Consider the following 21,690-nt stretch of genomic DNA (forward strand, 5'->3'; position numbering starts at 1 on the left):
GCCCCAATCGAGTGGAGAGAGACCTCGGCCGTGGCGGCGCTCCCGCGACCTCCCCCCGACCTCATCCACAGCGACCTTGCCCGCGGCGGCCCGCCGTGCCCATCAGCATGGCATGACACCGCTGAGCGTTCGTAGTGCCGTGCCTGGGCCGGGATGCCGGCACGGTGGCACTAAGCGGCACGGCACGAAAGCGCTGCCATGCTGCATCGTGTCGTGCTTCGTCGTGCCAGTGTCGTGCCATGCTTGGGCAGCCCGTTTGGCCATGTATAGACGTAGCCTCTCAGAGAGGCATTCATAACGGGGGAATGTGTGTGCATATTTTTATATGGGTAAGTGTGCATCAGGTGTGTATACAGGAGCTTGTACATATGTCCGCATTTCAAAAAAGAAAGAAACGTTGAAATTGCAAACACTATTAACAACTCCTTCCAGTAACCAATACTACTTCACCTCTTGGCAGAAGGATGTGCTAAATATGGTTTGAATAAAAAAAATCAATGCTAGGTAACTATATATCTTAGTCGAAACTGTCATCAAGGAGCAGTAGTGCAACTCTACTCCTCCCACATGCTAGCTGTTGTTGGAATCCATAACCACGACGAAAGAACATGCCCTCGGCCCCTCCGTCGGCGTCTCCAACTCTCCATAATATCCATGCTCCCCTCATGGGAGAAGACTTTGCAATTAACAACGCCTTACAGATAAGGAAGCCACAATCATTTCGTCAAAAAAATCATTCTGCACGACGCGTACACAGTTTAGTTTACTATTACATCTCTGCTGGAAACCGCCATACACGCTTGAGCGACAGTAGTGCTGACTCTGAGAGGTTCTGATGAGATCCATGCCCATTCCTTTGAGCTTGAGCCACCTGTATCCCTTAGCCAAATTGAAGCCAGGTGTCTGAAGCCACAATAATTCATTCCTGAATGCCTCTTTGACAAACGAATTGAGAAAAAAAAAAGCATTTGGATCACGCTTAATTAAGCTGCTGTAGGTTGACTAGTAGAATTATTGCAAATGTAACATCATTGATCATTCTAGCGAAGCAACCTGCACATATGCATGAATGTGTAATATACTAATATTTATACAAATACAGACCAATAGTCTGAAGCAAAGAAATCTGAGATATATAGACGAATGAACCAGACAAGGCTGTCAGCATTGTAGCTAGGCTTGTAGCCAGCCAAGACGAAATGATCAATTGATGAAGCAGGAAGCAGCGTGAGGTGCAGAGATGGTGCCGCTGCTAGTTTCCTCCCTCCTTTTGTGCTTGCTGGTTCCATCACCGGGTGCAGCCGCGCCGACGCCGTCGCCTGGAAGCACGGCGGCCACCCGGTGGCGCGAGATCCAGGGCAACCGCTCGTGGAATGGCCTCCTGGACCCGCTCGACATCGACCTGCGCAGGTCCATCATCGCCTACGGCGAGCTGGCGCAGGCCACCTACGACGGCTTCAACCGCGAGAGGCGCTCGCCGCACGCCGGCGCGTGCCTGTACGGGCGCTCCGACCTGCTGCCAGGCGTGGGCGCGGCCGCCGCCGCCGGCCGCTACGCCGTCATCAAGTTCGTGTACGCCACGTCGGCGGTGCCCGTGCCGGAGTCGGTCCTCCTCCTGCCGCTGCCGGAGCTCAGGGACGCGTGGTGCCGGGAGTCCAACTGGATGGGCTACGTCGCCATGGCCACGGACGAGGGCGTGGCGGAGCTGGGGCAGCGCGACATCGTCGTGGCGTGGCGCGGGACCGTGAGCGACCTGGAGTGGGCCAACGACCTGGCCTTCGAGCCGGTGTCCGCCGCGCCGGTGCTGGGCGCCGCGGCCGCCGCGAACCCGCTCGCCCTGGTGCACCAGGGCTTCCTCTCCGTGTACACGTCCAGCAACGCCAACTCCAAGTACAACAAGGCCAGCGCCAGAGATCAGGCAAGCTAATACGCTCCATCTCCGATCGTCGTATCCTATGCAATCAGCATGTACTCATGTTCATCAGTACATCTTGTACATGATGATGATGTACAAGCTATGCATAGTCGTCACTACCGGATTCAGCTTTTTTGCCGAGTGTCAGGCACACTCGGCAAAGTCCGTTATACACTCGGCGAACGCTTTGCCGAGTGTAAGATCACTCGGCAAAGCCTCTGACAACAAAGAAGGCTTTGCCGAGTGCCTTTTTTCGGGCACTTGGCAAAGAGGAGCTTTGCCGAGTGCCCGTGCTCTGGCACTCGGCAAACTTGCGTTTTCCGGTAGTGCGTCCACACTCTACAGCCATGAATTCTTAAGCAGGCTTGAACGTGGCAACGTGCACACCGGCGGCCGGCTTAACGAGATGATAAACCTCAGAAATCTGAATCTTTTTTTCAATTGACGAACCTCACCAGACGGTTCAGATCCAACCGGCTTCGAGTCATCTTCCTTTCCCAACTATAGATTGATAACACAGCTTTAAAAATCTTATTAACAAAAAAAATGTTTCACGCCTAGTACGTGCGCGCAGGTCTTCGTGGAGGTGAGGAGGCTGATGGTACAAGCACGAGGTGACCAGCATCACCATCACCGGCCACAGCCTCGGCGCGGCGCTCTCCATCCTCAACTCCGTCGACATCGTCGCCAACGGCCTGAAGGTGCCCGCCGGCGGCTCCACCAAGCCTCCCTGCCCGGTGACGGCCGTCGTGTTCGGGTGCCCGCACGTCGGGGACCGTTTCTTCAGGGCCGCCTTCCGCTCGTTCCGGGACCTGAGGGCCCTCCACGTGAAGAACGCCGGCGACCTCGTGCCGGTGGCCCCGCCGCTCGCGTACGTGGACGTCGCCGTGGTGCTGCCCGTCGACACGGGCCGGTCGCCGTACCTGAGGTCGCCGGGCACGTTGCAGACGCTCCACAACATCGAGTGCTACCTGCACGGCGTCGCCGGCGAGCAGGGAAGCGCCGGAGGGTTCAAGCTGGAGGTGGACGGCGACGTGGCGCTGGTGAACAAGGGCGCCGACGCGCTCAAGGACGAGTACCCGGTGCCGGCGAATTGGTGGGTGCCGCAGAACAAGTGGATGGTTAGGGGCGCCGACGGTCACTGGACGCTCAAGGACTTCAAGGAAATCTAGTTAATAACCTAGCTTGGTTCTCAATTTCTCAAAAGCTTCTTAAAAATGACGATCAAAAGCTTCTTAGAAATGACGAGAAAGTATAGTTTCCTTTCTTCCAATTCGTTGAGATGGATATTTTGTAACCCAAATTAAAGTTTACTTGAAACATTCAAAGCTTAAAAGATTGTTTTATTTAATGAGAATGAAACTCTTACAAAACCTCCACTAAGCATATACTTATTCGTGCATAATATATGAGCGCATAAGGTTTGCGCAGGATCGAGCGAAAGAAAGTTTAACTACTAGGCTTGCATGAAGTCTTGGATTAGGGGGTTACTCTAGATTGCGGTTACTTTAGATTTTTTTTTATAATGATAGAGGTGGGTAATTTAGAAACATGTTTAGGGGTAACTTGAGTCTATTTTCATATGGCAGAGGTAGGTAATTTATTAGAAAAGATAATAGATCTAATGACTACTATGTTAGAGTTGTTGGATTAATTGTTGAATATTTCTTATTTTTGTGAGAATTTTTGAAATTCACTACTAGAAAACAAGCCTTCGGTCCAGCCTAAAAGTACCAGCTGCAATTGCAACGGGTGCTGATGTGAGCATCATTACTGGCTGCAATTGCAGTCGGTACTTTTAGCCGGACCGATGGCTTAAGGTGTCTAGAGAGAACTTTTGGTACCTGATCGTAGCACAATCCGGTACTAATGATTAAGAATCAGCATCGAACTATATCACTGCCCGGGACTAATGAAGGAAAGATGATTTAGTTCCGGGTGATGGCATGCACCGGGACTAAAACATGACTTTCAGCACCGGTTGAAACAACCAACCGGCACCAAAGATAGCCGCCCACTTTCCCTCCACGATATTTTAAGTCCTGGCCACTCATCTCTCCCATCTCTCATCTCTCATTATCTACCACTCATCTCTCCCACCTTATCTCTGGAGCGCGTGGGAGCAGGCCGCCACCGCCGTGGGACGCACGGCCGCCACCGTTGCGAGAGCCGGCCACCGCCGCCGCGGAGGGCCGCACGGGCCGCCACCGCTGTGGGAGCCGGCCGCCGCCGCCGCGGAGGTGCGCGCGGGCCGCCATGTCTGCGGGAGCAGGGCGCCGCCTCCGCCGCGGGAGCCGACCATGGGGCGCAGGTGCACAGGCAGCTGGCCGCATGTAGCGAAAATGACCTCTCATACCATATTTCAATATAATGTTTTGGTGATTGATATAGACAACACAACACTTGGACTAATATGATTGTTAAGATGACCATTCTCAGACTTTTAGATTCAAGTGATGACAAAGAGAAAATAGGCGTAGCTAGGCCCGAAGGGCCGCACCTACGGTGGTTCCACCTCTTCGGTCCAAAGGACAAAGAATTGAAGAGACCGTGAAGAAATCAAGTCAAAACAAACAAGACAGAGACATTTTTGTAACACCCCGGTGTTAATTTTGTGCTTAATTTGCTAATCATGATTCTAATTTGGTCATTAGAGTTAATTAGGCACGCATAGTGTTCATCGACTTAGCTACGTTCGATCTCGTTTTTCTCCCTAATCCAAGCCTCAAATCAACTTTCGCCCTAAACGAAAGTTGTAGATCTTCTTTTCCTCTACAATTTCTATTTTGGCCAAATTTCAATCTCTCTCGGTTAAGAGAACCTTGGTCACTACGTCACGTCGTAGTAAGAAGTGGAATAAGCATTGAAAGGTGAAGATGGAATGTTGTTTCTGTTGTTTTGAAGAATTAATTTGATCTACCATGTGTGCTCTAGATACTTAAGCAAATCTAGTTGGTATTCGATATATTAAACTTGAACTAAAATATTGAAAGCAAGGATTCACTACTATCGACGTTTCAGCAAAACAAACCCCAGAGCCAAAAGCCCGCATGTCTAGGAGTCGGCTAAGTATATACCATAGTCGGGTAAGCCTTACTGAGTATTAGTATACTCAGGGTTTGTTGTTACCCTGTTTTCAGTTATATATTGTTGGTGGAAGCTGACCAGGATTCACGTCGGTGGGCTCGATGTGACATCCTCCCGACTTCGTAGATCTCGTGGTTTTTCAAACTGAACCTCTTTTCTAAATTTCCACTGCACTTTTAACTCTGATAACTTTTATTTAAACTTAATTGTAATACTTTGCTTTGTAAACTTAATTTCTGAACTTTAGTCTGCTTGTAATCATCTGTGCTCGCCTTCGGGTGAGACTTCCGGTGTTTTCGATCCTTAACCCAGCAGGCTGCCGGATTACATCGTTTTAAGTACGTGGTGACTTGATTAATACTTAAAATGATAGTTAGCGCACTTAAGCCGGTCTAATTTGGACGGTTCTGTTACAATTTTGCTATCACCGGTTAAACCGATGATGAGCAAATTGCACTCATCGGTGCAATGAACACAGAAGCTGCGAGCTAGGGTTTGGCACCGGATTAACCGGCGTTAGGTGTTTTACACTCACCAGTGTAATGGACTTGGAGGCCGAAGAAGCAGCAAGAGTTTTACAGGCACCGGTTAAACCGGCGATCAAGACAAAGTGAACGTCGGTGTAGTTGTCCAGAGAGTTGGTTTTCGGGAACTTTAGAACAGTTACATGCACCGGTTAAACCGGCGATAAAGATACATTCACCGGTTGATTACGTCGGTTGATTAAGATAGCCGTTGAAGTATAACAGCTAGTTGGAAAAATGTGCTCACCGGTTAAACCGGTGATGACACAAAGTGGATCATCGATTTAACCGGTGATGGCGTTTTTTGTCGGCCACTTTTCCAACGGCTCTTTTGGGATGTGTGGGCTATATATACCCCCCAAGGCCGGTTGCTGCATATGGTTGGACGCTAGAAAAGTTAAAGGAAGTGTTGCCCAAGCAAACTAACATCTCCAACCATCCTAGCAAAGCTTAGTGTCATATCTAGCTTGTGAGAAGCTTTGAGAGAGTGCTCTGTGCGCGGACTTGCCTGATCTCTGGCACTGAACTTGTTGAACTTGGAGTTTGCGTTGCTGGACCTGTACAACGACAGGAAGCCCCTGTGCGCCATGGCGAGCGGGTGCGCGGCCGCCGCGGAGCCCAGCACCGGCGCGGCGGGCACCGGCGTGAAGTCGAAGTCGTTGGCCCACTCCAGGTTCCTCATGGTTCCCGCCACGCCACGACGATGTCGCGCCGCCCCAGCCTGGCCGCGCCCTCGTCGGTCGCCGCCGCGACGTACCCGATCCAGTTGGACTCCCTGCACCACGCGTCCTTGAGCTCCGGCAGCGCCAGGCGGAGGAACGCGTCCGGCACGGGCAGCGCCGACGTGGCGTACACGAACTTGGTGACGGCGTAGTCGGCGGCGGCCGACGCGCCCGACGCGGCCAGCAGGTCGGAGTGGCCGTACAGGCACGCGCCGGCGTGCGGCGAGCGCTTCTCGCGGTTGAAGCCGTCGTAGGTGGCCTGCGCGAGCTCGCCGTAGGAGATGAAGGACCTGCGGAGGTCGATGTCGAGCGGGTCCAGGAGGCCCTTCCACGAGTCCTTGCCGTGGAGCTCGCGCCACCTGTTGGCTATGCCTCGAAGCATCGTGGGTGCACTAGCTGCTTGTTTGCCGCTGGTTAATCAGAAACCTTTGGCTACTCACCGTCGCCACAGCTAAAGCTATTGTGCTTTGTTCAGGTTTCTCAAAATGCTTCAGCCTGGTGCCACATTTATATAGCACTATGTGCAGTAGTGTTGTGCAGAAATGCAGATCACCTGCTTCGAATTGGATGTGTCTTTTTTAATAAATATTCAACTTATTACTAGTCTCTCATTTCAAATGCATGATACGGTTTGACCAGGTATAATAGCATTACAGAAGAGAAAGAAGAGGGCGCATCATTTAGTTGTTGGATCAATAAAATTATTTAATTCTGTATCTACAGACTAGCATGTCCACAAAGAAAATTAGTTATCAAACACAAAACTGGCCAGCACAAAAGAAAAAAAACTAATTATGTGTTGAAAAATAATACACCGCATTTGCGTCTCCAAAATTGGAGGATGGCACCGATTCATAGTGCTAGGAAAATTTAACATTTCCTGTTCTACAGTTTTAGATTTATAACTTTGCTCAATGTATAACAGAAAGGTTCACAGAAAACGTCGCATCTATTAAAAACTGTGCATGTATAGGACAAAAGAATTTTGTCCAATAACATATTATCTTATTTTACTCATATCGACTGGAAAAGTACAAAACTATGTGTCGGTGTTCCGTATCACCGGCTAGTAAACTTGTAAGCGCGTCGCTACTCCGGATGGTAACGCAAGGATTCGACACGAGGGTTTAGGTTCGGCCAGAATGTCCCTACGTCCAGTTCGAGCTCTCGCGCTCTCGCGCTCTTGCACTCAAAGTTTGCAGTATGGGTTACAAACAGGCGAGAGAGGGAACGGGACTCCCAAGTCTCTAGTGGAAACGAGTGAGTATGCGTGGGCATGTGTGTGTGGTCTCATTGATTGATCGGGTCCGTCCCCTTTGCATGGGGTACCCCCATCCCTTTTATAGCCCAAGGGAGATTGGGGGTCGGATACTAAAAGGATGGAAAAGTGAGAAAGGGAAAGACTAGGCGGTCGGATGTGTCTCGGCCATCCCTTCTTCTGGTTGGTCGGCCTCGGTACGGTCCCTAGTCACATATTCCTTCGGTGGCAATCTTCTTTCCCCGTCTTCCGCTCCTGGTGATCATGACGGGTGAAAGAAAGTCATGGCGTGCTGTAACTACCGTCCCATCGCAGGGACATGTGTTGATAATCACTTTGCTGGCGGTGCTGGTGTTGGCAGGAGGGGGCGTCCTCCTCCCAGTCCCTAAGGACAGTCTTCCGTCTTTAGAGCTGACTTTGGAGCGGGGGAGGGGGGTGCTCTATCCCATCGGTGAGGCATTGTCACATCGGACTGCTGCCGCCCTTGCCCGAGCTCGTGCTGTGGCAGGGGCGAATGGTCTTGTCAGCCCATGCGGGCCTTTCCTAGGCTAATGATAGTCTTCGAGTCCGCGGTATGGTCAAACCGCCTTGTGGACCCGCTCCCACCCCTTCCGCAGGGGTCGGCGCGATATTTCTACGTAAGTGTCCGATGAGGCGGAAGTCCCTTCACGAGGGTCGGGCGAGGCGGACACTTCCTCGCGGGGGTCGGACCGGGGGTGGCGCTCCCCTCAGGAGTCGACTCCCAGTGGGCCGGTTGCGCCCGCCTCGGGCCGTGCCTATCTTATCCTCATTGGGTCTTTATCGCTTAATCGTGGGTTCTGGGGGTACCCATTACCTCTACCCCCATCACCATGGGGGCTAAAGCATAAGAAAATTATCTGTTTGGAAGTGCCAATAAGCTTAAGAGAAAACATACAAATATAAGTTATTATTTGTGCTTTTTTAATTCCCCATACTACAAGTGAAAATAACCCATACATTGGACTTGTAATATATATATGATTTTACTATCATATTATTGGTAGTAAAAGAAAATAATAATAATAATTACGTTACAAGCTTATTCTTCTCCCCACAATACATGAACGCTCCTAAAAGAAGTTTCCAGGGTCCTTCTGGTTGCTTGCTTGAGAAATTTGAAGAGTTTTGGGTATTGAAGAGCAACCAAGGTCAAGATGAAAAATGAACTCCTTTGTATTCTTTTTTCGTTTTTCCACAAAAATCTTTTGGGATCTACAGGGGTTTTAAAGTATCATAACTCTTGACCAAAAAACATACATGGAGAACATGAGAAGCAAGGAACCCTAAGTCATAGTTTTTTCTACATTTGTTCTGCGCTCAATGTAATAAGAAAATAAGATGAAGAAACCCTTGGCCACCATAGGGACAAGTCTTGCATATTTCCAGATTAATGTTTTGTTTTTTGGATCTCAAGCTTGAAATGTCTCTCCGCTTTCAGGTTAGTATGTCATTATTGTCAGAGAGTGCATAGATCTCTACTCCTAAAAATCGTGTAAGCGGGACGCCGGGGTGTGTCGTCCGTCGCCTACGTGCGACCAGCGCGAACGCATTTTGGATCAGCCAGCGCTCAGTGTCGCCCGTCCGATCAAGCGTCCAGACGAACAAATCCACCCGCGCCGTAGGATCATCCTCCCCTCTCCTCCCCGACCCCGGTTCCTACTGGTTTTGTCATCCCTAACATTGCTGGATCACCCAAGACAAGTGCTTTTCATGTACATGCAAAGCAAAAGCAAACTAATTAAATTGCCAATTACTAATACTGATCTTGGCTATTGATGCATCTGTTGTTAACTTTAACTAATTCACATCTCACAAGCTTACATGTATTTAGACGAGCCACACATTCGAGCTTGTAAGATAACACAGTGTTATACCTACGGGTTTGATGCACCTCAATATGTTTGGGATGGAAATATTACTCAATGGTTATTATTATTGTTGGCATGATTTGTGCCATTTACATTTGATCTTTTACATGTAGCAACGCACGGGCATTCATCTAGTAGATTGTAATTGTTCATTGACAGGGCAAACACTTGGTAGGCATGCATGGCCAGTTGCGTTTTCAGCTCCTCTCCCGCCGGAAGCATGGGTCACGGATCGAACGTCTTCATCACCGGGCCGGCTGCGCCGCCGCCGCGGCCGGGCGTCTTTTTTGTTTTTGTATTTTTTTAAAAAAAATTACAGAAATATATTTTTGGTTTTAGATTTTACAGATGTATACCCCTACCGCCCAGCAGGGGGCCTACCGCCCGGTAGGGAGGCGGTAGTGACCTATATGTAAATAAAAATATATTTTTTTACGCAGAGGTCTTTGGCGGGAGCCTGCCGCCCGGCAGAGGGGCGGCAGGCTCCCACCCCTAATATAAAACTCCGTCCCTTCCCTCTGCGCCCTCATTTTCTGCCCACGAGATCCAGAGAGGGGAGAGGGAGAGAGGAGGGGTGAGGGAGGTAATTCCACCGGCGAAGCCCTGCCGGATTTTGGATCCAAACCGCATGTAACTAATATTTCTCAACTTTGTCATTCCAGATTTTTTGTATGTTTAATTTTATGATTAGTATTTTTTATTATTGTAAGCACTTAGGGTTCGGATTAGTGGTTATAATTGAAGCCATAGTATATTTGTAGATATTAGATTAATTAAAATGAAGTCTTTGCATGGCCAGATATGTCGAGCAAAGTGGCATTTCAAGTTCATTACGGTGACTTCTATAGAATTACTCATGATTCCTATGGAGTAAATCTATCAGCATTGGAAAGAAGACAGTGCAGTCTAGATAAACCCCTAGAGATGAGTTTTGAGTCCATACAGAAATGTCTTCACAGGATGTTCAATGTGAATCCAAAGACCCATTTGCTTACGGTTCATACCTTAACTTTCTGGGAAACTAATGGGGATTTCTGGGAGTTGACGCATATAAGTAGTACGGAAGAATGGCAACATTACATGCACGCAGCTCTTGAAAGTGGGTGGCCTCTCGCAATGGTAATTCAGATTCCCCAGAAGACCGGTGATTTAGGTGAAGGGTCAACACACACAACATCTGACTACAATGAACAGATAGAAGAGGATAAAGAAAAAGTGAACATGCAAGCTCCAGAACCAGAACCAGAACCAGAACCACAAGGTTTAGCAGATGAAGGCGAGCGGATACCTGGAATTGTGGAGGACATGGAGAAAGAAGACCAGGATGCACAAATAATAGAGCAATGTGGGGACTCATCGGACGATGAGGACGATGAGCGCTTCCCAGTGCTAGGTGAATGGCGTAAAGAGGGTTTTGGTAATCCAGTGGTACAAGATATTAGATGTCCGGAGTTTGAATACAGAGTGAATGAGGTCATACAAGGGGCAAAATATCGTACCATTGAGGATGTGAAGGATGCTGTGAAGCTCTGGGCTGTATCTCTGAGGAAGGAATTCATAGTACTGAAATCTAGCAGCAAAGAATACGAGGTGAGGTGTGCAGATAGAGACTGTACATGACGAGTGCATGCATACAAAGGAAAGTTCAAGACACACTGGGAATGTTCAATTGTTACACCACATACTTGTAGATTGATAGGTGTTGTGGGACATCATCGTAATATCACATCAACTTTTGTGGCTAAGAAGATGTATGTGGTGATTCTTGACAAAATAGATTATGAGCCTGCATTGATAATTAGGGACATTGAACAGAATTTCCAGTATGTGATCAGCTATGCAAAGGCTTGGCGTGCTAAACAAAAAGTATTTGAGATGAGGTTTGACACTTATGAAGCATCATATGACAACCTACCTCGTATGCTTGAAGCAATTGTGCACAGAAATCCTGGAAGTGCTTTTGATACATATAGTGTACCGAGCTTGTCAGGGGGGCCAAGCATTCTGCTGCGAGCTTTCTTCTGCATTGGAGCATGTGTGAGGGCATTCATTTATTGTCTTCCTGTTCTGTGTATTGACGGCACTTTCCTGACAGGGAAATATAAGGGAACAATATTGACGGCAATCGGAATTGATTGCAACAAGCAGATAGTCAATTTTCACCTCCTATATGGCCAGATATTGTCAATAGGTGGTGTGTGAGGCATATGGCTGCTAACTTTTATGAGCGGTTCAAGAATAAGGATCTGATGAATTTGTTCAACCGATTGTGCACTCAGAATCAGCAGAAGAAGTTTGATGTTTTGTGGGGTATAATTGATGACATGAGCGCTGAATTGCTTAAGAGCCAGGCCTCATCATCCAGCAGGAGACGTTCTACAGATTCATTAGTTGGACATGCTAAGTCATTTTCACAGTGGATTGATGGTGCGCCTAAAGAGAAGTGGTCACTTCTGTATGACACAGATGGGAGACGTTATGGGATTGAGACGACCAACCATGCTGAATGTTACAATATGGTAATGCGTCGTGTTCGTGGATTTCCTCTTGTTGGCATTGTTGAGTTCATCATGTATAGATGTATAAGGTATTTTCGGGAGCGATACGCATCAGCCGCTCCCTTACTTAATGATCCAGGAGTGTATTTTTGCAGAAGGGTCAATGAGTACATGGAGAAAAAAATTGAAAAGGCTCGATTTCACTCAGTCATATCGATGGGCACAAAGGAGCAAAGATTTGAGGTATCATGCAGGGACAGGACCGGACAGGGTGTCCGCAGACAAAGGGTAATTCAAGAAGTTTTGATAATCATTGACGGGGGAGTGTTCTGCCGATGTCAGAAGCCAAAGGTGCATCACTTACCATGCTCCCATGTCATCGCGGCTTGTTCTGTATCTGGGTTAGATGCTGCGTCATATGTTTCTCAATATTTCACAAAAGAAGCCGCAGCACAGACTTGGTGTCATGAGATATACGGCATCGGCATTCTAGGCCCATTCACTCAAAAAAAATCCCCATCCAATTCTCATCCCTGATGCAGCTACGAAGCGGGGCATAAGCCGACGGCAGACACGTCGGATCCGGAACGGAATGGACGAGTCCGAGGCTGGAAAGAAGAAAAAACATTGCAACTTGTGTGGAGCGGACGGTCACACTTACAAGAAGTGCCCACAGCTTTCTGTACCCACTGTTGCTGTCGAAGCTGGACCTTCCGGGAATCCGACGCATGGATCGGCTCCACCTACAAGAATTCGCCGCATCTAGTTGTGCACGTAACAGCTTGCAATGCATTTGTGTGTACGAAACTAAATATATTATGCATTTGTCTCGAATTTGGTTGTAACGAATGAAACTTTCAATGTAATATGTTATGTGGTATTTTGTTTAACGTTCTATTTATATTTCGTTCATTGTATCTTATGTGGTATTGTATCATAAATATAATCATTACAATCAAACATAGTAAACATATAAGTATTTCAATTAAAAGTACAGGCGTCCCGTCACAATTTACATCACAATCTAAAACTGATGTCCATCATATGTTACAGATCATGTCATGAAATCATCTAAATCGTCATCCCAGTTGACAGATGGTGGTGCTGTAGGTGGTGCAACATTACTTGATGAACCTCTCGACTTTCCTTTTCTCTCTTTTCTGGTTCTAGGTTCATGTACAGGGGGAGGAACATCAGGTGTTCGAGGCCATGATTTGGGGGGCATGATGTCATCCATATCGTCATCCCAGTTAACACAACTAGGTGCTCGAGGTGATGCAGCATGACTTGACGAACCTCCGGTCATCTGTTCTTGCGGAGTCCGAGAACTATCACCCGAAGATCTTTTCCACCTCCTTCGTCTAGTTTGCGACATAATTCCACCGAAGATACATACCAATTTACGGAAATTTGGTATCGATTTGTTAATCAACTCCGTGTCCTCGGGGTAATCCTAGCATATAATTACACAAAATTTTTACTATTTCGTAAATATGGATTACAAATAACGGACGTGATTAGAACTAAATAAGAGTTATCTTAATGTGCATCTCATACACCTCTGGCCGCATCCATATCTTACAAGTAATTTGTAAGAATCCAATAACATAAGGATGATTCGCTAGTTCACATACCCTCATGTATATCTTCCGACGTTCTAGCAGTTGTTCCTTTAAATCTTGTATTGTAATACCTCGAAACAATGTCAAATCTTTAAACTCAACTAATTTGGACAACACCATCTCTATCGTACAATCTGCTAATGGATCCAACTTCTTACTGATTACAAGACGTGTCATGATCTCAAGAAATATACTAGATTTTTCTTCGATCCATGAAAATCCAACAGAATTGGAGGCAGCCATTGCCTTATGCTGCAATAATAATAAGGTACTGTCATTCTAAGTTTACTATTGTACATTTCACTATCCAAAAACTAAATCTATTCTAATTCATAATTTTTTTAGAAACAAGTCTATAATAGTTGAGAAATATTGGTTACCTGCGGTTTGGATCCAAAATCCGGCAGGGCTTCGCCGGTGGAATTACCTCCCTCACCCCTCCTCTCTCCCTCTCCCCTCTCTGGATCTCGTGGGCAGAAAATGAGGGCGCAGAGAGAAGGGGCAGAGTTTTATATTAGGGGTGGGAGCCTGCCGCCCCTCTGCCGGGCGGCAGGCCCCCTGCCGCCCGGCGGGGGGGCGGCAGGCTCCCGCCAAGGACCTCTGCGCAAAAAAATATTTTTTTTTATATATAAGTCCCTACCGCCCCCTACCGGGCGGTAGCGGTATAGATCTGTAAAATCTAAAACCAAAAATATATTTCTGTAAAAAAAAATTTGAAAAATACAAAAATAAAAAAGACGCTGCGGCCGGACCAAAGTCGTGATCTCCTTCCTTCCTTCCTCTATGCGGGCTTCAATTGGTACAAGCTGGGCCGAGTTCGTGGGCCGCAGACAAACGTACGTGGGCCTTATTTTCTGGGCTCAGGTCGTGTGACGCCTTCAAATCTGTTGACGTCGACGTCTCAATTCAGATTTTCGTTGACACGAAGAAAAGGAAGATACTGCAAGATCAAATGTTTTTACAGGACGTCCACTCGCAAAAGAAGAAAAATGAAGATCTTACCGTTTGTTTGGATCCAAGGGTTAAACTTTAGACCATATCACATCAAAGTGAATCTTGATATTTATAAGTATAAAATAAAATTTAATTACAAAACTAACGGCAGAATCTAAGACTAAATTACGAGATGAATTTAATGAGGTATATTAATTCACGATTAGTGGATAGTTATTGTAGTATCATTGTAGCAAATTATAGATTAATTTGACTAATTAGATTCGTCACGCGAATTAGCACCCATCAGTGCAAAAAGTTTTCTGAACAAATTTTATTTAATACTCTTAAATAATAAGATTCTTTTTTATGTGATAAGGATTAAAAAGAAGTTCTTGAAAACAAATAGAGCCTTAGTAGTATAAAAGATGGCATCCCAAGCTTTCTGAAAACGACATTGTTTTGTGAGTAATTGTGACTTGAGGAATCGTACGTATTGCAGATGAGACGGGTGTATGTAAGATACGAGCAGGAGGCGCGCCGTAGCTGATACCGCGCACCGATTGGACGCCAGGTCAAATCAGACAGCCATAGATGGTCGAGCGAAGATGAGATCGAGAGCGTCGCCTAGCTCCTACACGAACAGAATCTTACATGCACAAAGTATTAAATAAAATTTATTTGCACAATATTTTTACATATGGATGCAATTTTGCGCAACGAATATAAAGAGCCTAATTAATTCATGATTTGTTAAAATAATGCTACAGTAGCAGCCGTTCTCTAATTATGTGGTCAAATGTCTTATTAAATTCATCTCGCGAAGTAGCGCAGGGGTTGTGGAGTTAGGTTTGTAAACTCTCTTTATTTAATATCACTAATTGATTGTCAAAGTTTACTACAGTAATCTGGCGCTACTAAATCAAACATTGACAACTCCTATATAGGTACGTGGCCGCCTGGGCTAGCTAAGCTGTCTGTGCGGTGACCGGCGGACTAACTGTGTGTAAAGAGTCAAGTGGTGGTGCTCTGGAGGCTGCTGGTCACTTGCAGTTGCAGGTCGCCGTCACGTACGTACGCAGACATACGGCTATAGCTGCAGGTCGGCTAGCGGCTTGCGGAGTACTCTACTCCTACTCTGCTGTGGTGTGCCGCCCTCAGGGCCTCAGGTGTCCAAAATCAAAATCAAAATCGAATTGGCATGGTTAGTTTTGTAGTTGTTTCAGCTTGAGCATCGTCGTCATCCGCTAATTATTTTCCTAAGAAATACGTACTATATATGCTGGGCAGATCAATCCATGAGTTTGACTGCAATCTTAGCAGCTTGTTCCTGAGCATGCGTGCCTGCAGCCTGTCCCGATGCGATGCGATGCGATGCGATCCGGAGCACACCATCGTCCCTACCTCTCCAGCAATATATAACACACACTGCGGGCGCCGCCTGATCTGATATACTCCAGTATAGCCACCGATATATACAATGCAGGTAGGTAGCCTATAGCACGTGGCGTGCATCGTATTCGCGACGGCCCAGCGATATACAATGCAGCCTGCAGCCAAAAATGAATTGAAATTTAAATAAAAATGAATTGAAATTTAAATAAAAAATGAATTGAAATTAGAAAACACGCGCACATCTTACTCCCAGCTAGGCAGCTAGTAGGGAACTGTTACAGTATTTCGCAAAAAACAAACAAATACTACTTGCATTCGTCGACTCGTCGTAGCCAGGCAAATGAAAGAAAAAAAAACACGTTGTTTCTCGACCTTATCTCCTCCGATCCAGCTGTCATGTCATCAGGAACGGGCACAAGAACATGGGAGCTTTTGGATTTGACAACGTTTCCTTAGTTTTACTTTTACAAGCCAGCATGCCCATGAGCCCATACATTCAATTCATGTGACACACCGTCGTGGTGGAATTGGAATTCCAAAGAAAGCACGACGTACGGTCTTCTGAAATTAGGAAGCTCTAAGCAAGCAAGCTTCTGGAACGAGACACGGCAAACAGATTGGTTGGCCTGGGACTGGGGAGTTCGATCAATCCCGGCAGCAGCATGGCATCCCTCCCCCTCTCTCTCGGCAATCGAATCGAACGTGCGGCTCCCGGTCCCCAGACTGTACTGTAGCCAGCACACCACGTAGCCTGCCTCTGCTAGCAAAGTGACAACAGCAACCGATCGAAGCCAACGGCGACATCCACCAACCTCTCCTTCGGCCAAGTTTATTGGCTTGTTGCTTTAGCTTCATCATCAGATTCGAAGATTCTGGCAGTTCTCTTTCTTTTGTTTTCAGGAAATTCTGCCCATCCTCTTGTTAGGAGGCTTACTTTTTTAGGTAAAGGATGAACATCATCCGGCTTAGGAGGCTTACTTGGAGCTGAGAGTACGGTTAATATCTTTAATTTTTCCTATATATAAATTGACTCCTATATATAGAAGAATGTGGGTCTATTATCATCCTTTTATTGTTTTCCGTTGGTTGGAAAACTAAACTTTGTGTTTTTTTCTTGCAGAAAGTTGGGAGTTGTTATCATGTTGACAGATACGTTTTTTCTCGAACCATGTATGACCAAGGACTAATAAAAGATTATTGTGTTACCATAGTGGCATTTAAGAGTTTCCCTTTTATATGTCGCTTCCAATGATACATATACATAGAGAAGTTGTCATGATTATCTGTAACACTTACTTTGTCTATATTATCAGGGGCAGGGCTAGGTAGAGAGCAGTGGGTGCAGCCGCACCTAGAAAAATTCATAACCACTTATCACTTATAGATTTTCTCCAAATTAGTTTCAGTATCATACATATACTATGAAGCGTCACGCCCCTTCTATTATTCTGTAGCTCCGCCCCTGATTATTATGCTCCTTCCTTATCTACATAACGGTATACGTGTGATTATCTTGTGCATATATTAACATATGCTCCAATTTCATGATAAGGATACACACACGAAAGTTTTAATATGTAACCTCTATTTAGTATTGAAATGTGATCTATGGTTCGATATTGCTCGGTAGCTTCCTCACTCGATCCCCAGAGCAAGGATTTTGTATATGTCTGCACCAAAAAGACCACAGTTGAAACAAAAGGAGAATCATTATCTAGAGAGTGATGAAATTTGCGTAGGATGACTACTAAATTCGGGTTAATATGATTGAATAACTCTTCTTCGATGACAAACATAATAACATTATATAAAATATATGTACGTTTTTGCGTGTTTCAAGATTGTACATACAAAGGTACAACGTTGTATATGGAGTACACGACTTTGTTAGTTGTTTGGACAGCAAGAGATGACGTGTGGATGCTAGAGTTCATCTCGCGTACTACCCATGGGCCCACCGTGCCAAACTACCTGCGCTGGGCCTCGCGTGGTGGCAGCTGTGTAGTACGCGTAGCATTTTATGGCGGGGAGGACACCTGTACGGCGCGTGCAGTCAATGGCAGGTGGGCCCTCCGGGCTCAAACGCGCGGTTGGCCGACCCCGGCAGCGCTGACTCAGCCCACCGCAGGCAGAGATATGATGAACCCGCCGCCGAGCCGCTGCGGCGACGCCGCCACCACCACCACCACCCATCGTGCTCTTGCCGTCTCGCGCTTCTATTTTCTGATTACCCCCACAAATTCCACTTTTTTATTTGTATAAGCGCCGCGAACGGGAGCTCGGCGCTCCGAGGTTTCTTTCCCCACCGAAAGGAGAGGACAGGAACAGCAGAGAGAGGGGGAGGGAGGCGGAGGGGAAGCAAGGAAGGATCCGGAATCTCGCCGGCGGGGCCGGGTGATGCCGGTGGGGGAGGTGGCGGCGCGGCCAGGAGGAGAAGTGGGCGGGATGGTGCTGGGAGGCGGCGCGGCCGCGGCCGCGGCGGTTGGAGGGGATGACGCCGTCGTCATGCAGCTGGCCGCAGCCGAGGGGGAGGAGACCGCCATCACCGTCAACTGCCCCGACCAGGCCGGCCTCGGCTGCGACCTCTGCCGCACCATCCTCGAGTTCGGCCTCCGCATCACCCGCGGCGGTACCCGCCCTCTTCTCGTTCCCTCGATTTCGCTCTCTGGATGGAATTCGGTTTGCCCAAGCTCGGCTGCCTGCCTGCAATTGCGAATTGAATAGCTTGGATAGACTCAGCAGCAAAAATCGATTTTTTCTTTTCTTTAAGAATAGTTTCACATCCTTTCCAGATTTCTCGTTTGATTTGGGTGGTGTAGTGGCGATATCTATCTCTTTTCACTTCATCGTTGTTTGTCTGCTCTTCTTTGCCCTTCTGGAAAGGCTTCATTTTCTTTTCTTATACTGCCAAGTTGCCACCAATCTAGCTACAGTTCATGTCGTGTCGTTATAATCATTAGTGCCTTCTATGTTTGACGGCGCCGTACATACTTACGAGCTACTCAAACTGCAGCTGCTTGCTCGGGATAGAGATGCGCCTGTTTAGCTGTTTAACACTCCGGCCGGCTCATCTCCTTGTCCCTAATTTTGCATAGCCTTACAACCTGCAAGTCATAATTCTGCATATGTGCAGTCCTTTGTTGTTGACTAAAGTTCAAGTATTTTGCCATTCAAGCAGATGTATCCACCGACGGACACTGGTGTTTTGTGGTGTTCTGGGTCGTGCCCCGCTCCTCATCCATCAAAATCCGGTGGGCGAGCCTCAAGAACCGCCTCATGTCCATGTGCCCTTCCTCATACTCAGTCCCTTTCTACCCTGAAATCAGCCAGCCAGGGCCCCCCAAGTTCTACCTCCTCAAGCTCATGCTACCTGACCGCAAAGGACTGTTACATGGTATGTAAATGACCATCTATCCACGCGTTATGATAAAAGTGTCTGTGAAAATGTAATTCGACTTGACCGTGCTGTGTGATTTGTAGACGTGACACATATACTATCGGAGCTGGAGCTTTTAATCCACAGAGTGAAGGTGTCCACCACGCCTGATGGAAGAGTTGTGGATCTCTTCTTTATCACTGACGGCATGTAAGCTGTCATATTAACCTCAGTTTTAACACGCTGATTGTTCCAAATGGTGTGGGTTATTTGCATTGCACACAGTAATTCAAAAAACATGACTGTCGTCTTTCTGTCTGAAGGGAGCTGTTACATACGAAAGAAAGGCAAGAAGAGACTTGCTCAACGCTTATTGCTACCTTGGGTACTTCCATAAGCTGTGAGGTTCTGTCAGCAGAAGGGTTCCAGCAAGGATTCTCTTCTCTTCCTCCGAAAACTGCTGAGGAACTGTTCAGGGTGGAACTAGCTGACAGTGAGATCTGCTCAAGTTCACTTAGTGCAGAGTTGAAAAGGGTTCAGACGGCCACCATTAACTTTGACAATTCCCTGAGCCCCTCACACACACTGGTCCAGATTATTTGCGCTGATCAGAAGGGGCTCATTTATGACATCTTGAGAAATATGAAGGACTGCAACATTCAGGTACTTGGAGCTGTGCATGACCATACTTGTATACAGTTAAATTGACTCCTGCATTTTCTTATATCATGATTTGATACTCTGCCTCAGATATTTTACGGGCGGTTCAGATCAGACAAGAAAGGGTCAGTTAATAAAGGTTGTCGAGAGGTTGATCTTTTTGTCAAACAAGTAGATGGCAAGAAAGTTATAGATCCTGAGAAACAGGAGGCTCTGTGGTCACGCCTGAGGTCTGAGATGCTCCATCCTCTTAGAGTGATGATCGTCAGTCGTGGACCTGACACAGAACTCCTTGTTGCAAACCCGGTTGAGCTATCCGGGAAGGGACGACCACGCGTATTCTATGATACTACTCTTGCTCTTAAAGCGCTTGGAATCTGCATTTTCTCTGTAAGGATTCTAGATCGATTATCCTTAAAATGGTAGAAAGTTAGCTCATTGTGAATTAGTATTTACTCTTGTTTATTTCAGGCTGAAATTGGGAGACAGGCAGCATCTGAGCGTCAATGGGAGGTCTACAGATTCCTCCTGGACGACAGCAGAGAATTCCCTTTGGCCAACAGCCCAACTAATAGGAACCGTGTTGTCGATAGGGTAGGGAAAACGCTGATGGGCTATTACAACTAAGGCTCAGTTTCTGTCTCCAAAGAATCCAAAGGTTGAAGGCGACTGATACAGTCAGCTCCAATGTATCCAGTAAATTATGTACCTGAACGGCTGAAACTCTGGCCACTCCCGAATCCTGAATGTTGTGGGCAGTCCAAGTGATACACTTCCTGACCAAATTGGTATCTCTAGCTCCATTGTCAACGACCCACAATTGCCAGCTCTGTCAAGGTAAATGGTGATGGGACATGCCGAATGTTCATTTAAGCCTTCAGCCCTCTGCTATCTTGCGAAATTTCGGAGATGGCAGTATATTTTTAAAGAAGCAATGCAAGACTTTTGGCAAGTGATGCTCACTGGAGTTGATCAATGTAGACGCTATGGTTGCTGGCAATGGAGAAACTGGAGATGGTGTTAATCTCCCATACACATGTTGCAAAAGAAAGATGTGAGAAGATCGAAAAAGGAGCATGTTTGGTGGGAGGTACAAATCGCTGGAGCAATGATTGAGCTTTTGTTTGATTCAGGGGATTACTGGATGCTGACACAGATACATGCACGAGCCGGTTTGTTGTAAATTATTTTAGTGGAGATGCTGTCCTCCTACATCTGCTTCACCTCCTTGTCTTGTTTTCCTGCCTCCTTCCTACCTTCTTGTATGATTGCTGCTAGTACTTTCAGAATAGAGTGTAATGTAAAGCATGTCTCCTCATGTAAGCGCAATTTGTACTTGTTTGTAAGGATGCATAAATGTAAATGACATGGTGCACAAGTGCAATTGGTTATCCGGAAAGGCATATATGTATTTAAGTCGGAAAGTAGGCAGATGATGGATGCTGTTGTACCTGACTAATTCTATGAGGTATTCTGAAAGCCACTTGTTTCAGGAAATGTGAGCAGATAATAATGCTGTAAGAAGCACCTGCATTATTGGCATCTAATCATCATCAGTGGGCATGTACAACACCCTGTCCCTGCGGTTTTCCATTCTCCACGTCCCATTGTCCTTTTTATTCTTTTTGTTGCAAGTATACTATCACACTAGCTTGCCTGCATTGCACATGGGTCCGTTCTGTCAGTGAATAAACATATCCGAAACAGTAGAGCCCCTGGTTTCGTCTCATCAACGATACAGGGCCAGGGCACCCATGCTTGCGCCTAACCTGCTACAGTAGCACCAGTTCTCAGAGGCAGGGAGACGGGGA

The 21,690-nt window shown here is 46.8% G+C and overlaps 2 protein-coding genes and 1 pseudogene across 2 annotated transcripts; 2 read left to right on the forward strand and 1 right to left on the reverse strand.

Annotated features, from left to right (window-relative positions):
- Window positions 1–1,240: 1,240 nt before the first annotated feature.
- On the forward strand, window positions 1,241–3,087 carry LOC120667494 (annotated as a pseudogene).
- Window positions 3,088–6,204: 3,117 nt separating this feature from the next.
- On the reverse strand, window positions 6,205–6,630 carry LOC120667495 (phospholipase A1-II 7-like). Its single transcript, XM_039947561.1, has one exon. The coding sequence runs from the start codon at window positions 6,628–6,630 to the stop codon at window positions 6,205–6,207; it is 426 nt and encodes a 141-aa protein (XP_039803495.1).
- Window positions 6,631–18,008: 11,378 nt separating this feature from the next.
- LOC120664031 (ACT domain-containing protein ACR9-like) lies at window positions 18,009–21,358 on the forward strand. The gene is made up of 6 exons (XM_039942993.1): window positions 18,009–18,472; window positions 19,022–19,237; window positions 19,324–19,429; window positions 19,543–19,882; window positions 19,970–20,269; window positions 20,351–21,358. The coding sequence occupies exons 1-6, from the start codon at window positions 18,241–18,243 to the stop codon at window positions 20,504–20,506; spliced, it is 1,350 nt and encodes a 449-aa protein (XP_039798927.1). The 5' UTR covers window positions 18,009–18,240; the 3' UTR covers window positions 20,507–21,358.
- The last annotated feature ends 332 nt before the right edge of the window (window positions 21,359–21,690 follow it).

This window comes from Panicum virgatum, chromosome 3N, assembly GCF_016808335.1.
Source record: "Panicum virgatum strain AP13 chromosome 3N, P.virgatum_v5, whole genome shotgun sequence".
Classification (NCBI taxonomy): domain Eukaryota; kingdom Viridiplantae; phylum Streptophyta; class Magnoliopsida; order Poales; family Poaceae; genus Panicum; species Panicum virgatum.

Excerpts from the sequence above, each read along its gene's own strand:
- LOC120667495 (XM_039947561.1), bottom strand. The coding sequence starts at position 6,630 with ATGCTTCGAGGCATAGCCAACAGGTGGCGCGAGCTCCACGGCAAGGAC.
- LOC120664031 (XM_039942993.1), top strand. The coding sequence starts at position 18,241 with ATGCCGGTGGGGGAGGTGGCGGCGCGGCCAGGAGGAGAAGTGGGCGGG. Across the intron at positions 18,473-19,021 it reads CCTCCGCATCACCCGCGGCG|ATGTATCCACCGACGGACAC; the intron begins GTACCCGCCCTC and ends CCATTCAAGCAG. Across the intron at positions 19,430-19,542 it reads TTCTTTATCACTGACGGCAT|GGAGCTGTTACATACGAAAG; the intron begins GTAAGCTGTCAT and ends TTCTGTCTGAAG.